Here is a 17,274-nt window from a genome sequence, read left to right as displayed (position 1 = left end):
AACTGCCCGTTCAGCTCTCGCTTCGAGGGGTTACGAAGAAGTTCCGCAAACTCATGAGATATTCTTTGACGAAACTGCAGTCAAGGAGAGCACAACAAAATAGACAAGCCTCCGCAAGGAAGGGGTATTTTGAAAGAGAAAGATGTCTCTACTCTAGGCATCGCGACTCAAATCGAGATTCCAGAATTTTGCAGGCATGATAATGATGCTTGTCATCCAATCATCAGCACCATTAGGTAAAAATTGATAACCGGGCCAGCCTGTCGAGGTGAGCTCGGTTCTTCAAAACATTATGACATTAAACATGACTATCTATATGTTAGCTATAATTGATATAGTCGCTGACCGCTATTCGGCTAAAGGCTTAAATTATACCATTACCTCTTACTTTGGATGTCACTATGTATACCTACTGAGTTTTGTCAAAGATATAATCGCATACCTTCCTAGTGAGGATCAATTCTTTATCGAGCTATTCCTCAAAGTCATAATGCGCCCCGTGCGGCAGAAGGTCTGTTATCAGAGGCAGCAGATCCGCGCGGGGATTGTAACTCCTGAAGAAGCAGGAGCTCTGGTTCCAAGGAGGGACCTGAAGCTTGCGGCTATATTTAAAACAGAAGTACCGAGATCGTGCAAATAGCAAGCTTCAAGAGGAGCGCGACATAGAACATCCGAAGAGTATTGATCTGTCTACCACTAGTTAAACGGATAACCCTGCAAAATGCATTCAGGATGACATCTGACATGGTGAAGGTATACTATATTCTGGATTGGCTGAGAAAATTGAGCTGCTGGCTAGGTCCTGGGCATTGATACGCAGAACCCCTTTCAATCTTGCGGCACCGCCAGCGAATGCTAAGTTTCCCTGCCTTCGTGGGGATCTCTTTCCTCTTTGTAGCTCTGCCTAAGTTTACTCGTATTCTCGTCCCTTCTCCTTCCTCGCCCTACTCACATTCATATTGCGACTTCTCTATCCTATTTAGCTCTAGCAGGCCTCGACAAAAAAGTGCCTCGTTCTTTGCCCCTATCCTCCCCGTGCCTGATATAATTTGCAGGAGGTCTTCATGGCACCATAACAATAAGAGTCTGTTGGTGGACAAACAGACAGCTAGCTACCTTGCAGTGTTACGTGTGAATTCAGAGGCATCACCCAATCGAGCGTTCATTTAGAGCGATGTCCACCAAAGCTGAAAATGCCCGAGCCTACATTCAGGCAGTTGAGAAGTGCCTCGGGAATTGTTTTGTGTTGATCGGCGGGGCGGCGATGCAGCTGCTTGGGAGCAACAGAACAACAAATGATGTCGACATTCTCGTTTCTGCCAAAGAAAACATATCCACGCTGATCAGTGTGCTGGCCGACCAGCCCGGCTTTTCCAACATCGGAGGGGGACTTCGTTTTGGTGGTGGTGAAGCTGTCACTATTGACATCCTTACGAAACTGTGACATTGGAGAATCTGGGGCATCACCTACTCTCATTTCGCCGAATTCGTGTTCCGAACCTTGAGTACGCGTTAGCGATGAAAATAAAATGCTTCTATCTTCGACAAGATGATGAGAACGGACAAAAGAAGCGGCGGAGTGATGCCTTTGACGTGGAATTTTTATGTCGCAGGATGGCCCTGGATGGATGCGCAGACTATTAACCGACCAGTGCGCTGAGAAATTCCAGTTCGGATTTTACCATATTTTAGAGCTTCGTCAGGAGCTCAGCGATCAGGCTATCAGCGACTTCATCTCCATCGGAGGAAGAAAACTGATACTCCCTTGGGAAAGAAACGCCCCAGATGAGTGGGAGGACTTCGAATGCTTCGCCGACCCTGGAGCAGATCCGTTATCTATTAAACTGGAGGAATGATGGCTGGGTGGACTGTCTTCTCATTGTTTTACTTCTTCATTTTATGGTATACTGCTAACAATTGGACCCTCTGAATGTTCATCCTTGTTTACTTTTCAAAATCCTTTGCTGATCCCAGAACAGATTCATGAACTGTTGTGAACTGTTGAACAAAGAAATGATATTGATGGCTAGATGAGCTGTGTCTTTTTTTTTTCTCTTTCTGCTTCTATGGTGTGCTGCACTGGTTTGAAAACCCCATGAAGTGCTCATTCTTGTTTGTTTTTTGAATGCAGAGTGTCAATTCCAGTTAGCAGTTCAGCTTTGAGGTTTATTTCAAGCACTGAAAAGTGATGCTGAGGAGAGGGTGTAGTGAATGTGTACTTCAGATGGGAGGTTCTTTGATATTTATCAGGGTTAATGTCAAGCTGAAAAGTTGTTTTAGCTGGCCTTTCTATTTGTATGTACACGGGGGAAGAAAACGAAAAAGAAAAATTGTTGACTACGACAGGTGCAGTAAATGCCATATACATAATATTTGTGATATTGGTTAATCGTGTTAGAAAGACAGCTCTGGTTATGGTTGTACAGGTACTGGTCTGAACAATGACATAATTTCAAGTATGGAGAGGATCTTTGCGTGGATAAACGCTCCTCTGGTTGTTTAAATAAATGTATACTATATGTATAATGTATGCCTCCCAATCTCATAGCAATATCAAAATATCAATCAGCTAGCCCTGGGGAAGGGACGGGTGCTAAATGTCCAATTTCTTATGGTCTATTTAGGAGAATCGGCGGCGTCTTCGAGATGTTCCAACCCACTCACCTATTTATATTGATTATTGATATTTGCTTTCATCTGTCTCCAATGAAAAAAACCGGTGGAAGCCGAGAGAGAGGAGAGAGTGGCGACCAGTTTCTAAACGACGGACTTATTAATAAGTCACCAACCAACTTATTTAAAAGCCAGATTCTGGATATGATCTTGTTAAAGTCAATCAAGACAAGGAATTATCCAGCCACAAAGCACTAAACAAGAACCCGGGAATCCCGTCATGGAGGGGTAGGTAGTGTGTGCTATAAGTTACTATACTAAAACTGCTTTTCTATGCTGAGCACAACGCACACACATGAAAAAGAATGAGCGGTCTCTTGTCCATCTTCTTCCACTGTTCGCTTTCTTCCGCTCCTCCGCCCTCCGCCCTGGTAACTGGCATGATTCTCCAACAGCTCTTCTGCTAATAAGGCGTCTGCCCATTGATCATTACCTACTTACTACTACGATCAATGTCCCCCCCGTTGCTTCACGGTGCGTCTCGTACCAGCGTTCAGTGTTAACTAAGTTTCGAGTCCTAACTCGTACAAGCTGCATGCAGGAGCTTAAATAACTACTTTTCAGCTGAGCTGATAGAGCCGTAACTAGTTAAGTTACACCAAAAAAAAAAAAAAAAAAAACGAACAAAAAGAAAAGAAGAAAAAAAAGCTGCGGGCGCAAAAATAAACCCCGCTTTATAATCGAAAAATCTGGCTTCTACATACTCTCCCCGCCTCCCCGCCTCCCCGTCTGTTCGTCCCGTTGTTGCACAGAGATATCAATTCTGCTCCAACTTGAAACCTCCACAATCGCACACCTACCTTCTACCTGCAAAAGAAAGAGAAGATAGGAAAAAAAGGGGAGGAGAACGAAAAAGAAAAAAAAAAACCCCTTCCGCAGTCTGTGCTTCACACTAATGACATCCTCGTTTTCCCCGCTCCACCTCCCACAATCGCATTTCTGTCTTCCGCACATGGACATCTATTAACATTCGCGGACAATCGTTCGAAAGGAAGAAAAGCATCCCTACGCAAAACGCACGGAGAAGAGCAAAAAAAAAAAAGAATAAAAAAGGGGGGAGAACCAAGATATATATTAGATTGTATAACAAGGATCGAGTGGGAGAAAGAAGGAAAACGGAAAACGGAAAGAAAACAAATAGTTAACCATGTTGTCGCCAAAGACGGATCCTCGCAAGCCTCCAGAGTATATCCTCGAGGTCTTCGCTGATCCCACTTCCGTTAAGGATATTGTGAAAGGTGCGTATATATACCCGTCTGAATACCACAGCACAGCACACAGAATATGTTCTTCACCCTCCTCCTACAACTCCTTCCCCCTAACAAACCCCCCACTTAAATATATATATATATATATATATAAAACCTCACTAACAAACTAACAACAAACAACAAACAACAGGCATCCTCCACACAATCTTCTTCCACCGCTACTTCCCCTGCATCCGCCCCACCTCCTTCGACGTCCTAAACCTCACCCTCCCCGCCATTAGCGACGTCGAGCTCGAAACCCTCATCGACGCCCGCGTCAACTCCCTGATCCGCCAGCATCTATCGTCGTCGGCCAATTCGCCCAATGGCGGCGTGCGAGGGCGCATTGCTGTGCAGTTTTTCGAGAAGAGGAGGAGGAAGGCTAGTGCGGGGCCGTTGGGGTTTGGGGCCGGGCTTGTTGGGGGAGGGAGGTGGCTTGTGGGCGGGTTGGCGGGGAGGGGGGGTGCTGGGGGGAGCGGTGGTGGTGGTGGTGGTGGTGGTAGGGAAGGTGGGGGAATGAATGAGGAGGAGGTATGTTGGGAGATTTGGACGGTTGATGTTACGATTGCGACGCCGCGGACGGAGTCGGGTATGTGCTACTTTCTTCTTGGTCCCCCCTTTGTTTACAAACGCTTGGAAAACTAATATATATACTCAACTCAATTCTTCCCCCGGTTAACTAGATCGCGCAAAAGTCCGCAAAGCCATGGAGAAAATGCTGCAAAAGGCCGCATTTAAAATCGTTGCTATCGTCAATAAAGACAAAGATCACATCCCGCCTATTACCACGAGCGACTCGAATCCGTTCCCGTATCAGATCGTGCTGAATCCCAAGTTGGACAGTTGGGGCAATAAGTTTGGGCTCTATTGAGTCCCTCAATCCCCCCCCCCCTGCCTTCCAAGGTTTCTGCGGATCCGATGTGCGAAGTGATCGGTGGCAGTCATTCCCACGTCAAAGATACACCAAATGTTTTTCCTCTACATTCCCGCGCAACCCCCCCCTCTCCCCAGGGTCGCGATTAAGCAAACAGACCCTACCTTACCCCCTATCATCTGTAACCGCCGGTTTTTGTCAAAGCGGGAAGCTGAGCGTTCAACACGCAACGGAGTTAAGAGGGGGTTCCTCCAGCTGAACAACCCCCGCCCAAGAAGGAAGAAGAGAGCGATGTCGTCCCACTCTCTCGCTCCCTGCTATTATTCTATCGTCCCAGGGGCAGCAGCCATAAAAACGGGAAACGATATTATTGAATCAGGGGCCAATAGTATATATCACAATTCAGGGAAAAGTACGGATCATAAAAGGAGAAGCGAAAGGATGGAAAAATATGAATATGAATGCCTAAAGGAAAAAAGGGAACCGGAAGACAGAAGAAACAAAAAAAAAATGAGTTACACGAGCCCCCCAGGATCCCCGATCCTTCTGCCCCTCACTCGCCACCCCATATTCCGTGACGTTCATACCGACGCTCCTCAAAAACAATCTAAACGAACAATAACAAAAATAACGAAAAAAAAAGGAGGACCGAATTTTGCAGTTCTCAGTATATGGGGGAGGTTGCTACATATAGAGAACCGCATTGTGCACAAGAAACCCTTCCACTGATACAATTTTGTTGACAAAAACCTTATATATCATGTCTCATAAAACTAGCGGGTGTTGAAAGGAGACATAAAAAACTAGTCAAGCTGCTGGCGGCAGAAGTTCAGTCGCATGGGTACCGTAAACGAAGAGCCGAGAAATTTTTATGTCGCCTTTCAATTCCGGACCAACCGTTCTCTTTCTGTTTTCGACATGGTTTTAGGACGAGTGGGGCTTGGTGGCCTGGTCTGCCTGGGAGCGGAGGTTGGAGGCAGTAGATCCACTGGTGAAATACCGGGAAAAGACTGGCTGAAGGAAGGAATGGAAGACAAGTTGTGCGCCGCTAATTGGTTTTGATCGGTGTGAGTTAGAAGGATGGATGGGTATTCAACCTCGCAAGAAAGTATGGCATCATGTATGGGATATTTCAGAAGCACTTGCTTACCTAGTCTGGGGAAGAGCCATCCACAGAATAAGAACAAATTTGAACATATAGTAGAATGCTACACGCAACTTGTTAGTATACATGTCATGAAGAGAGGCACCGAGAAACACCGAGAAACTAGAATTGTAAAGGACATACGGAACCAATAGGCAGCACTGATAGCGCTCTCAACAACAGTCAGGCAGGCATAGACAACCCAGTACTATTTGCATGTGATTAGTATTACATCATGCGGGCGGGAGGGATTACACGGGGATGGGTGGCTTCATGACCCCTGGGAAGTCATTGGTACGAACCGTCAACCACTATAGGTAAATTCCGCGCATGTTAGCAAATCACGCTCATCAAAGACAACAGAAAGTGAGGAACGGTAGGCAGGGCAACAAGAACAATGAACCATACCTGAGTATCATCCGTCTTTGTGGTTGTAAACAAAGCCTGGAGAGAGTAGTATCCCGGAATGAGGAAGCCAGCGAAGTTAACCAGGAAAGCTCCGCCAATATTGAAGAACACCAGGAAAAAGTAGATGCCGACGAGTCCGAGGAAGGCATAGACCTTTGGAACAGAGGTCTGCCTTTCGAAGTTGTTCAGGATGGGGTATTTGGACAGCTATAGTTGATAGTAATCGAATTAATATCTGGGGTTTTTTGAGTAGAGGGAGAGTTGCCCTTTTTTGTGCGCTACGCAGAGAAGCCAGGAACGCACAGCCGTATTCAACGGAGATTTATTCATTTCATGACGAAATTGTGCTAGATAAGGGAACATGATAATAAATGAATGTACATACCTCCTTATCGATCTGAGCGATCTGGTGCTGGGCACGATCTTGGAAAGACATGGTGGATGCGGTGTGCGTGCGGACAGGCTACTAAATTGCTAGGACAGATAAATGCCAGCGGAGCCGTAGTGTTAGGTTGAAGGAAGAGACGTCAATTCGTAAATGAAGCAGAGTAGTATTTGCTGATAGCAACCGATATGGGTAACTCACAAACAGAGGACAGAGGGTGGACGAAAAATAACAGGAGGAGGTTGGAAGTTGGCGGATGGGATGGAGATTGAAGGAGGTTGGCAAGCCCGCTTCCAAAGGTGTTGTTGGTATTTAATATTATTTATTCAGGCCGGAATAAATACGCAGAGTAGATCGCTCTTGTGACGAGCAAACGACGTAATGTATTCGGTATTAATAATTAAGCCTGTCTCGAGCGTGTACGGAGTATGTAGAGTTATGTATCATTACACCCAAATTTTGGGCAGGGGAAGTGTGATGATGACTCAGCCAGGTGACAGCTGCACGTGATCGTATCATCCGTGGCTTATGGGAAATGTGGCTGGGAAATGTGGCTGGGAATGCCAATGTTTGCTGTGTTTGTTCTCCCCCAGTCGCGTGACTTGTCCTGTCCCAATCGGGGAATAACATGCAAAGCGTTTCCCCATCAACAACATCATGTTTACGCACACCATCCACAGCAAATACTCACGTCCATCAGCACGATTTTCCACAACGACGGCGACGATAACAACGACAATAACGAGCCATTTCTAGCGTGATATGATCTGATTTGTCTATACGTTTCCTTCTTCTTTGCCTGAGGTTGATGCCGCCACGATTACGTCTTCGTCTACGCCCGGCCTTCGCCTATCCCATCCCTCGAATAATAATATCAATCAAAACAATCCCTGCGACTTGGTTCCCACAATAAACTGGCAAAGCTTTTTGCCAGTCAACAGCACAGTTGGATATGAACCATTCAGCCATGGTCCCCGATATTGGTATGTATCTGTCTTGTAGCATTAGTCGGGACTTGGTTCAATGCAGTGGTGTTTGTTCGTCACAGGCGGCTGGGCCGGAATCGCTATTATGTCTTATTAATTAATACCGTTTAGTGCGACATCCTTCCCAAGGCTCCAATTCCCTCCCACAGAACTCACAACCGCGATCACGGACCCGCCAGAGCACAATAGAACCCGTGCGATCACGTTCCAATACCTCTGCTTCCCGGAATAGTCGGCCATCAAGATCGCGCGGTTCGACCGCGAGCATCCATTCCACTACAACCCAATATAACCCAGACCAAAATGTCGCTGAGGGATATCAACCGTATATTCACCCAGAGGCCGGCCCGAACCAGCATATATATCATTCGAACCCAGAGAGATGATCATCCGCTTTGGTGACCAGCTGGCTAATTCGCATTCCGGTATTGTTATTGACCCTGCGCTGCAAGAACGCCCAGACAATATTGCCGGACCCGGAACTGACATTCGCTTTCAAGGCCACGAGGTCCATACTCACAGAATGCCAATGCATGGACTTCCAATAGAGTTACCCCCTACCGGCCTCCCAGGTGACGTTCACACTGGCCACTATGCCCAAATGTATGATGGCGTCGAGAACCAGATCCCAGATCACTTGATGGGCGATAACGAAGGCTCCGAACCCGGACCCAGGAAACGAAGAGGCACAACTACAACGATAGCCAATGATAATGAACTACGTCGATTGCTGCGTCAATACGATGGATATTCTCTGCGCCAGATGGCTGCTGAAGTACAGAAACATGACGGCACGGGAGGAAAGTCGGAGAAGGTTAAGCAGGTTTTTGCGATGATATGGTAAACCAAGGATGAAAACAGTTCTTTGTATGCTTGGCTGACTTCAACCCTAGGTTGAGAGAAAACTGCCAGAAAAATTCTGGATCAGTTCGACGCGACCGCGTATATTGTTCCTATGCGGAGAAATGCGGCAGTGAGAGGGTTTCAGTCCTGAATCCAGCCTCCTTTGGCAAGCTTGTCCGCATTATTTTTCCAAATGTCCAAACTCGACGGCTTGGGGTCCGCGGCGAATCCAAATATCATTATGTCGACTTGTCCATTCGAGAACCTGAACCAAAGCCCCTGGCAGAAATTTCAGAGAAGAATGTCGAGTCTGCTCCTTCTCATCAAAGGGTGCCCAGCAAATCCCAACAAAGGTACGAATCAATGCCCCTTGAATTTTCTTCCTCTCTTCCTAACATGCTGTTTCAGTACTTCACAACAACCGAACTCGAGTACAAATGGAACTTCATCAAGAAGAAAAACTTCTCCGACACCCAATGTTCAGCATCCTTCGGCACCAGATTACTTATGCGATCATTCGCAGCCGAAAGATTTGAGTATGATGGCAACAGTAGACGCCTCTCTCATCGAAACTCAACGACTGATGGATCAACTGCTTCAATTCAGCCGTCCAAATGAATCCCTACCGATCGACAATGATTCCCTTCAGCTTCCCAACATTCATGGTTACCTGCCAGCGCACACAGACAGCGAAAGCGCCGATGCGCTTGCGGCCCTATACCGCTCACATTGTATATCAGTCATCGATAGCTTTCGGTATTGCAAAGAGAAAAACCTCTTCCGCCACTTCGCCTCTTTCCAAGGCACACTCACCGTTCCTGTCCACAAGCTCTTAAATCATCCGGGCGTTGCACCTTGGATTAAAGAGTGTGACTGGCTGATGTATCAGAAGATGATTGCTTTTGTTGCCCCTTTAACCACCCAGGTTGTTCCAGATCCTGTGCTGAATGCTTTCGGGTCTATTTCTAGAGGTCTGGTCGCCCATATAAAAGATACATTGAAATCTCATCCCAACCACGTGTCCCAAGCTCGACTTAGCCCTGCACGGATATTTTGTCGCCTCCTGAAGCGCATGTTAGATGTCAATCAATCTGCGATTGCTGCTTCTGCCTGGCTCTGTCATGCTGAAAATCGAACGAAAATGTGGGAAGACTTCGTTTCATATATTGACCCAATGGACCTTGTTGCCAAGGCAAAAATTCCAAACTGCGCTATTGAAGGGGTTTTGAACATGATGAAAGACCAAATAAAGTTTCTAATTGCCCCTGACGATGGCAAATCTCCCGACGTGCAGCTCTATGATGAGGACCTTGGCTACCAAAAATTCTCCTATTCGTCTACGGACACCTCAGGATCTGCCCCATTTCCCGATCGATGGATCGCTTTCATTTTGAACCTCCCTGTTCTATTCCCCCATCACAAAGCCCAGTGCATTATCGACAGAGCAGACGCGCTATGGACGCTATTGCTCCATCGACTCACACTTGGTGGCGCGCAAAGCTTCAGTGCGTGGTGGATGACCAAGGTGTTCTTTTTGGAAATGATGTTGTGGCAAGCGGAAAAGGGAGGGTTTATGGGTTGCACCGCAAAATCATTAGAAGAATCTTTGCTTACCCAAAATGTTGCCCAAGGGACAGTTGAGCCATGCCCGGTACAATCTACATCAGCTAATTCTGACACACATTCGTCGCGCGACCCTAGGTCACAGGAATCCCAATCCCAACCGCAATCGCAGCTCCCAAGTATCAACCCGATAGTTCAGGCTTCGTCCCCTCAATACCTCCAAGATGGTAGCGGTAGCGCTTCGATGTCCACAATCTCCGGCAATGAAAAGACAGTTGCCGCTACGAATGCCAATACATCGCCCACTAATCGAACCCTGGCCCATGACGACAGCGCCATTGACTTGGAGGATGACTCCGGACTTCTCACAGTCAGTAAATACGGAGACATGATGGCATCTGACCCTGCGGATGCAGAAGGTCAGGTTATTGTTGTATAGAATCCCGACTTTATTCCTGCATATTATTGTAACTTACGATACTGGTTTCAACGACGTTTTGGTTTTCTTCGAAGTACATATTAACATCCACATCCAGGGACAGGACATGTGGGATTCCTTGCATTTCTTTCTTCCCTTTTTTTTTTTTTTTTTGCCTTCTATATTCTTGCTTGGAGTTTTTGTCATTGCCGTGCTTTTTGATTTTGGATTTATCGAAAAGGATGCCTTTGGAAAATCAAATCAAGACAAGACTTATCACGAAGTGGAACCAATACTATTATTCGGCATATATACGGCCAGCCGAAATTTTTTTGATGGCGGATGGACGCGATTATATCAAAATGCAACCATATCGCTTCATCCGAGATTGGTCTTACCCTGTCTATAAGTCACGATTGTCCAACAATACTTTTCTAGTCAACCAACTGGAATGCACACCCAACCTTCCTTTTTCAATCAGACCTTCTCACACCGATGGTTTCGGGGGTTTCACTTCGACGTAAATTCATGTTTCGTTTCTGGTCTCTCTCCGTCTCAAGCGGGCTTTTTTTCTCATGTTTGTTCTGAATTACGACCGCTTGATATCCACTCGTTTTACTGTTTCTCCTCCTGGGTTCTGGTGTTTCTGTTTTGCAGTTTTCAGTTTTCCAGCACTATGTTCCTCGAGTGGTACACGTTTCTACAAGCGCTCTATCCGTCTCACCTTGGGAACTGAGCAATTTCTTTGGGTAGCCCAGCCACAGGCTGGTGGATGGAATTGGCTGTGATTGCTGTTCGAGGCGTGATCATGCTGGAAACCGACAAATCAAATGAGGTCGATAGTTTCGAAAGCGGAACGGACCCATTGGAAGTTCCAGAATCAGGAAAAGGTTGCCAGGGACTGGTGTTATAGGCATGTATCGTCTACCTCCTACCTGGAAACCTAAGCCAATTAATTCCTCTCCGCTTCACTCAGGCTCTTCTCACCTTCCCCTTCCCCAGCCTCCTCCCGTTTACGCCTTCCGCTTGGCAATGCGAAATGTCCTTGTCCCCGTTTGATATCTTTGTCGCATTTGCCTCATGCTGATGAAATGAATGTTTATGTATCAGCTCTTGATTTCTTTTCTCCTGAATTTAGTTCTGTGATATTTTCCCTGGTCTTCTTGTTCGATGTTTGATTGTTATTTATTGCTCTTTTGTTTTCTTGTCCCTTCTTGTGTTTTACTGCTGTTTTATGTTGCGTTTGTTGTTATCAGTTGTCTCGCCTGTTCCTGCATATAGTACATTGTGCATAAGCCATGCCTGTGGGAGGGAGAAAGGGGGTATGCATATACCTCATGTTCCCTTGTCAGAGTAACTATTGTAACTTTTATTATTCTTGTATTTGCTTTGCTTATTTTAGTTTCAAAGGATGGGGTTTTGTTTCGCCAGTCTGTTTTCTTGATGTTGTGTGTATGGGATTGGCTTTTTCTTTTCTTTTTTTCCCTCGTTCTCAGTGTGGGGTTGGCTGTTTTTCGCTATTGGCTTTTTTATTTTCTATGATGCCACTTCTTTGTGTTTTTTTCCAGAAAGGGGGAGAACGGGAGACAAAAAAAGGTATTTCATTTTTGTGCGTTGACTTTGTTTCAGGCCTCTCTGTTGGTTGTAAATGGCAATGGATGCATGGGTCCTTAAATGGAGTTCAATCATGACGTTGATGAGGGTGTTTTGTGCTCTGTTTTGTTCTGATCTGAGCTGGTTTGGGAGCTTTTTTTCTGCCTGTTATCTGTGTTGGTGCTGTATGCCATGGCTGTTAATTTACCTGCTCAGAGTATGGATACTATCAGTCCACCTCAGTTTGAGTTGAATGGATATGAGATGTACATACGTATGTATGTGTATAAATGATATAATGTCTATTTTTCAGTTTTTTATTCAATTGAATTCTTTAATTTTACAATGAGAGCCTATGCTATATTACATACATATGCTGTAACCGTGCCAAGCGCACTCACTCCTCACTAATGGTAGTGAGTCGCGTTTGGCACGGTTAATCATTATCTCACAAGATAGGGGTAAAAACAGTGAAAAGCAGTTTATATCATCTGTTCTCCTTGTTCGTAGATTCAGGTTCCATTCTCCGCAATCTTCATGTTAGTCATGATCTACTCTGCTCACCTAACACAGGACTCACTTCACTCCCTCTTCTCCCTGGCCCGTAAATCTCGTCTCCCACCCCCACTCCCAAGCCCGCCCTCCTTCACCACCCGCCCCAAGCTCCGTAACACCCACAAAAACCCAAAAACAACAACAACCAACGTCACCATCTCAATACTGCGCACATTATCCAACAGACCACCATCATTACCATCATCAATTCTCAAAACCGGCACCTGGATCTTCTCAACCATCATACCCCTTTCCGCACCCAGATGCACATGCGCATCCCCATCTGTCGAAGCAGCTGTGTCAGGATGCAGCTGGTAAAACAGCGTCCCGGGCGCAAACAACCCATCCCAGCCCAGCCTTACCCTGTCAAACGGGTTAATCGCCATCATCTTCCCCCTTCCATCCGCCGCTGACTCCTCCCGTTCTTCATCTTCAGGCGTGCACGCCCAGAAGATGACGGGCCATGGGACGCTGATGTTCCTGTAGCCGCTGGGGGAAGGGTGGAGGTAGCGGAGGTGTAAGGGGATGGTGACCTGCCAGTCGTTGTCGTTGTCATCGTTTCTGTTTCCGTGTGTAGATTTATGGGTATTTGAAGATGGTGGTGTGGCGAGCTCGAGAAGTAAACTTGACCCCCAGCGCTCAGTTACCCAGTCTGGGGCTTCGAGGTCCGTTTCGCCTGCGATGGCGCGGAGAGAGACGAGGTTGTGTGATTGGAGGAAGAGCGGGTCAGTGGTGGATAGCTGGTATTTATCGGCGAAGACGGAGGAGGGGAGGGTAAGGTAGGTGTGTAAGCCGCATTTGGAGTCTGGGGGTGCTCGTGGGGGTGTGGCTGTGAGGGCTGAGCGTGTGATTGAGAGCTGGAGGGTTGGGTGAAGGCCTGTCGGGTGGCGGAAGGTGGTGGTGTATTTTGAGGAATTGGGGAGGGGGTGATGACGGGATGGGAAGGAGAAGAGTGTTGGCTCTGGTCAAAAATAAGTTAGTTAGAGCGGGAGGAGGACGTTGGGTGGGATATATATGCACGTACTTAATTTCTTATCCTCTCCTACGACGGCTAGGAAACCGCCCATGGAGAGTTCTTCGGGTAGTCTTGCCCGCTCCATTGCCAATATCCCCACCTCTACTTTATCTGTGCTCTTCTTGCGTTTGCGTATTGTTTCTGTCCATCCATCTCTCTGTGGAGGTTTGGACCAGTAGCCCGCCGTCGTAAGAGTGTGCGAAACGCTGTCATAGTCGATATCCACCGAATCCGCAGAAAGAAGCGAGGCTACATCCGATTTGCAGGTGATTTTCTGTTCATCCCCAAGCCGTGGGCAGATTTTGTGCTGAATGTACTTGACGAACTCGTCAAGGGAGGGAAGTAGCTGGTGGAATTGGAGAGGGGGATTCGAGATAAATGTTCTAGATAGTATTGGCGGCGATATAAACGATGTCTGGTATTATCACGATTTGATCAGAAACAAGTCTTTCCATGGTTCGGGCAAATTGCAAGTGCATTTACCTCTGGAAGATAGCATTTCAACTTATCATCGAACACCTTGAGTAGGAGAGGGCATAGGCGTGTGCTGTTGGGGTTTCAATTCCGTATATAATAAATAAGCATGTATGCCACGGTCACAATCACTTTCACGATCAAAAATGGTAACACGTACGCAGGACGGTCCTGGTCAACCGGCGTGTAGAAAACATGCAAGCCTGGCGATACTCTGCTCGCGAACGGTGGGACGGCATCGTAAACATATTGCGACGACCAGCGGATATGTAGTTCATGACATTGCTTCAGGACTTGCCAGACCTATAGGAGTGGAAGAACAGGTGAGCAAATTATGAAAGGACCATTTTCGTTTCTTTTACTTAAAATTGGCAAACAAAGCGATTCTCGCGTTTACAGCAATCTCAGTTATACAGGAGGGAGGTTCATTTTTCAAAGCTTACCTCCTGGGGAAGCTCGTCAACGGCAAATGTAACTCGTTCCTGGCGCGCTGCGTCTAGGGATTGGACAGAGAGAGAGTCATCCTTCACAGTGATCTGCTCCGGATTGAATTCCCCGTCAGCTGCATGAACGAAGGTAATTCTCTTTTTCATTTTTTCATCGTCGAGGGATGGATTTGGCTGGGGTTTGATGTCTGGCTAGCACACAGTTGTTTGTTTAGTTGTAGTTGGCTGTTGGCTGTGACGTTGCTTGAGCTTGGAGGTTATGGTGGTTGCTTGTCCTAATTGGGAATGGCGCATCATCTGGAGCTCTGATGTAGTTACATCATCGCAAGGTCCGACACAACAATCACTAAATGCAGAAATGGTGTTAATAAATATTAAATATGAATTGGAAAATCTTTGTATTTTTTGGCTATGATTTGGTTACAAGAAATGCTTGTTTATTTTCACAGTTGTTCAGGCAAACATAACAGAATAGGGAGGGAACTAAAAATAAACAAAGGTGAGATTTACAATGCATCAAAGCAGAAATCTGTGATAATTTTTCCCACCAAAAAAAAAAGTAATATGTAAGGGATAATAATTGAGAGAAGAATGGGGGGAAGGCTTAGAAGGGAAAATCATAAGAAAGGGCTAGCCGAGCACGAAAATAACCGCAGCCAGAGTAAGGTGAAAAAGAAACACTCAGTCAAAAAAGAAACACTCAGTCAAATATTAACAGGGAAAAGAAATCCCTTTTAAAAGGAAAAACAAAGAACGCCAAATGCTTCCACCAATGCCTCATTGCTTCCAAAAGGAAAAAATAAAAATAAAAATAAAAAATAAAAAATCATAAGGCCCCTCCGTACACCCCAAGGCCGAGAAAAGCCAGGGGGGGATACAGTGGGGGACGCGGAAGCAAGTTATAGAATCTCCTTCAACTTCGACTTCTGCGCTGCCGTCAACGTCGTCGGGAACTTAACTTGGACTTTCACAATCAAATCCCCCCGCTGGCCGGGGAATTTCGACTTCGGCATGCCGAGGGATGGGAATTTCTCCTCGAAGCCTGGTTGTGTCGGCCCCGCCCCAGATACTCGAAGTTGTTTGCCGTCTATGGTGGTTACGGTGCGGTTCCATCCTGTTAGAGCTTCTTTGAGGGGGATGTCGATAGTTGTGATTAGATCGTCGCCGTCACGTTTGAAGGTTGGGTGCTCTTTCTGTTTGATGGAGATGTGTGTTAGTGGATAAATCGCTTGTGCCTATGTATATATAGAAGACTTACCTCAGTAATAATAAAATGAAGGTCCTGTGTGCCTCCTTCCTCCTGATCCCCCACCCCAGCATACTTAATCTTACTCCCTGCCTTCAATCCAGGCTTGACATCAAACTCCAAAATCTTATCCTCCACACTTCTCTTCCCCGTCCGCTCATTAAAAGTCTTCCTCTTAATCTTCATCCGCTTATGCACGCCCGTAAACAATTCCTCCAGTGAAAGCGGCAAAGGCCGTTCCACCGTCGTAACCTCTGGCGTGGGCGCCCTCCGCGCCCCATTCGCAGCACCTTTACGCCGTGCGCCAGCTCCCCTCGCACCACCTAAGCCGCCCAAGATCGAAAACAGGTCGTCGTCCTCCATCTCCGCGCCACCCGAGCGGGCAAAGTTCGAGAAGATATCCTCCGGGTTGCTGAAGTGGAATCCACCGGCGCCGCCGCCTGTGGAGAAGTGGAATGTTCGCGTACCACCACCGCCGGGCATGCCTCCAAAGCCCGCGAAACCACCGGGCATTCCACCAGCTCCGAAGGGCATTCCGCCCGGCCCGCCAGCGCCAGGAGGAGGCTCTGCGGTACCCCCGCGCAGTAGGAATTCAAGGCCATATTGGTCGTATACTTTTCGTTTTTCGGGGTCGGACAGGACTTCGTAGGCTTGGGATACCTCTGTATGATAATAAATTTGTTTCAGCCTGTATTTCGACTTCAAGAAATCATTTTGCGCAGAACTTGGTTCGCCCCGTTGCCTTGCTAAAAAAAAAAGAGAAAAGAAAAGAAAAAAAAAAAAAAAAAAAAAAAAAAAAAAAAAAAAAGAAAATACCTTTAAATTTCTCTACAGCATCTGGGTTATTCTTATTCTTATCCGGGTGGAATTTCAGTGCTGCTTTCCTGTTGTTGGATTTTATCTAACGTCAGCAGAGGTGGAACCTTCAAAATTCAAAACATACTGAACAGTTGAAATTAAATAAATAAAAATATATAAAACTCCGGAGTATAGCCCAAAAAAGATTCCAGGAAATATTATACTCTATGTGATAGGTGACGGGAGGAAACGAAAAGACATACTTATAGGCCCTTTTAATCTCATCTTGAGTAGCGGTTGGGGAGATATTCAGTGAGTCATATAGTTTCGTTTCCGCAACCATGTTTGTTAAGCTGAGTCAACTAATTGAGGAAAGAAAGAGTGTCGGCTAGAGGAGAGAGGATATGAGAAAGAAGAATAGGTGTGTTAATGTTTTGAATAGACGGATCGGATCGGGAGAGGAGAGGAACGATCGATTGGAGGGGATTTCCTGGTTGAGGACTACTGGTTATATGGTGTCAGATTGGCTTTTCTTTTGGCGGAGGGGTGCAATTTATGCATGCAAGTATTGGATATAGACGGGAACTGCGAGCCAGGGAAGGA

General features: G+C 46.4%; 8 protein-coding genes across 8 annotated transcripts; 5 read left to right on the top strand and 3 right to left on the bottom strand.

Annotated features, from left to right (window-relative positions):
- Positions 1 to 292: 292 nt before the first annotated feature.
- BDBG_03726 (uncharacterized protein) lies at positions 293 to 640 on the top strand (the record flags this gene model as incomplete). The annotated part of the gene is made up of 1 exon (XM_002625621.2): positions 293 to 640. The coding sequence occupies one exon, from the start codon at positions 293 to 295 to the stop codon at positions 638 to 640; it is 348 nt and encodes a 115-aa protein (XP_002625667.2).
- A 534-nt stretch (positions 641 to 1,174) lies between these two features.
- BDBG_03725 (uncharacterized protein) lies at positions 1,175 to 1,444 on the top strand (the record flags this gene model as incomplete). Its single annotated transcript, XM_002625620.1, has 1 exon — positions 1,175 to 1,444. One exon carries the CDS (start codon positions 1,175 to 1,177, stop codon positions 1,442 to 1,444), a length of 270 nt encoding a protein of 89 aa, XP_002625666.1.
- A 160-nt stretch (positions 1,445 to 1,604) lies between these two features.
- BDBG_16884 (uncharacterized protein) lies at positions 1,605 to 1,856 on the top strand (the record flags this gene model as incomplete). The annotated part of the gene is made up of 1 exon (XM_031724742.1): positions 1,605 to 1,856. One exon carries the CDS (start codon positions 1,605 to 1,607, stop codon positions 1,854 to 1,856), a length of 252 nt encoding a protein of 83 aa, XP_031577901.1.
- A 1,661-nt stretch (positions 1,857 to 3,517) lies between these two features.
- On the top strand, positions 3,518 to 6,588 carry BDBG_03724 (DUF1649 domain-containing protein). The gene is made up of 3 exons (XM_031721367.1): positions 3,518 to 3,911; positions 4,075 to 4,512; positions 4,607 to 6,588. Exons 1-3 carry the CDS (start codon positions 3,821 to 3,823, stop codon positions 4,792 to 4,794), a joined length of 717 nt encoding a protein of 238 aa, XP_031577900.1. The 5' UTR covers positions 3,518 to 3,820; the 3' UTR covers positions 4,795 to 6,588.
- BDBG_03723 (protein yop1) lies at positions 3,524 to 7,185 on the bottom strand. Its single transcript, XM_002625618.2, has 7 exons — positions 6,936 to 7,185; positions 6,735 to 6,823; positions 6,350 to 6,556; positions 6,244 to 6,252; positions 6,086 to 6,149; positions 5,948 to 6,005; positions 3,524 to 5,845 (listed from the first exon to the last, which is right to left on the bottom strand). The coding sequence occupies exons 2-7, from the start codon at positions 6,783 to 6,785 to the stop codon at positions 5,722 to 5,724; spliced, it is 513 nt and encodes a 170-aa protein (XP_002625664.1). The 5' UTR covers positions 6,786 to 6,823; positions 6,936 to 7,185; the 3' UTR covers positions 3,524 to 5,721.
- Positions 7,186 to 7,323: 138 nt separating this feature from the next.
- BDBG_03722 (RfxA protein) lies at positions 7,324 to 10,708 on the top strand. Its single transcript, XM_031721366.1, has 5 exons — positions 7,324 to 7,717; positions 7,832 to 8,145; positions 8,221 to 8,560; positions 8,614 to 8,916; positions 8,972 to 10,708. The coding sequence occupies exons 2-5, from the start codon at positions 8,103 to 8,105 to the stop codon at positions 10,563 to 10,565; spliced, it is 2,280 nt and encodes a 759-aa protein (XP_031577899.1). The 5' UTR covers positions 7,324 to 7,717; positions 7,832 to 8,102; the 3' UTR covers positions 10,566 to 10,708.
- A 1,708-nt stretch (positions 10,709 to 12,416) lies between these two features.
- BDBG_03721 (protein pbn1) lies at positions 12,417 to 14,937 on the bottom strand. Its single transcript, XM_002625616.2, has 5 exons — positions 14,625 to 14,937; positions 14,342 to 14,484; positions 14,191 to 14,254; positions 13,717 to 14,122; positions 12,417 to 13,653 (listed from the first exon to the last, which is right to left on the bottom strand). Exons 1-5 carry the CDS (start codon positions 14,772 to 14,774, stop codon positions 12,719 to 12,721), a joined length of 1,698 nt encoding a protein of 565 aa, XP_002625662.1. The 5' UTR covers positions 14,775 to 14,937; the 3' UTR covers positions 12,417 to 12,718.
- A 589-nt stretch (positions 14,938 to 15,526) lies between these two features.
- On the bottom strand, positions 15,527 to 17,014 carry BDBG_03720 (DnaJ like subfamily B member 4; the record flags this gene model as incomplete). Its single annotated transcript, XM_031721365.1, has 4 exons — positions 15,527 to 15,820; positions 15,886 to 16,535; positions 16,690 to 16,757; positions 16,935 to 17,014. The coding sequence occupies 4 exons, from the start codon at positions 17,012 to 17,014 to the stop codon at positions 15,527 to 15,529; spliced, it is 1,092 nt and encodes a 363-aa protein (XP_031577898.1).
- Positions 17,015 to 17,274: the final 260 nt, after the last annotated feature.

This window comes from Blastomyces gilchristii, assembly GCF_000003855.2.
Source record: "Blastomyces gilchristii SLH14081 genomic scaffold supercont1.6, whole genome shotgun sequence".
Lineage (NCBI taxonomy): Eukaryota > Fungi > Ascomycota > Eurotiomycetes > Onygenales > Ajellomycetaceae > Blastomyces > Blastomyces gilchristii.
This window is presented reverse-complemented; position numbering and strand designations above follow the sequence as displayed.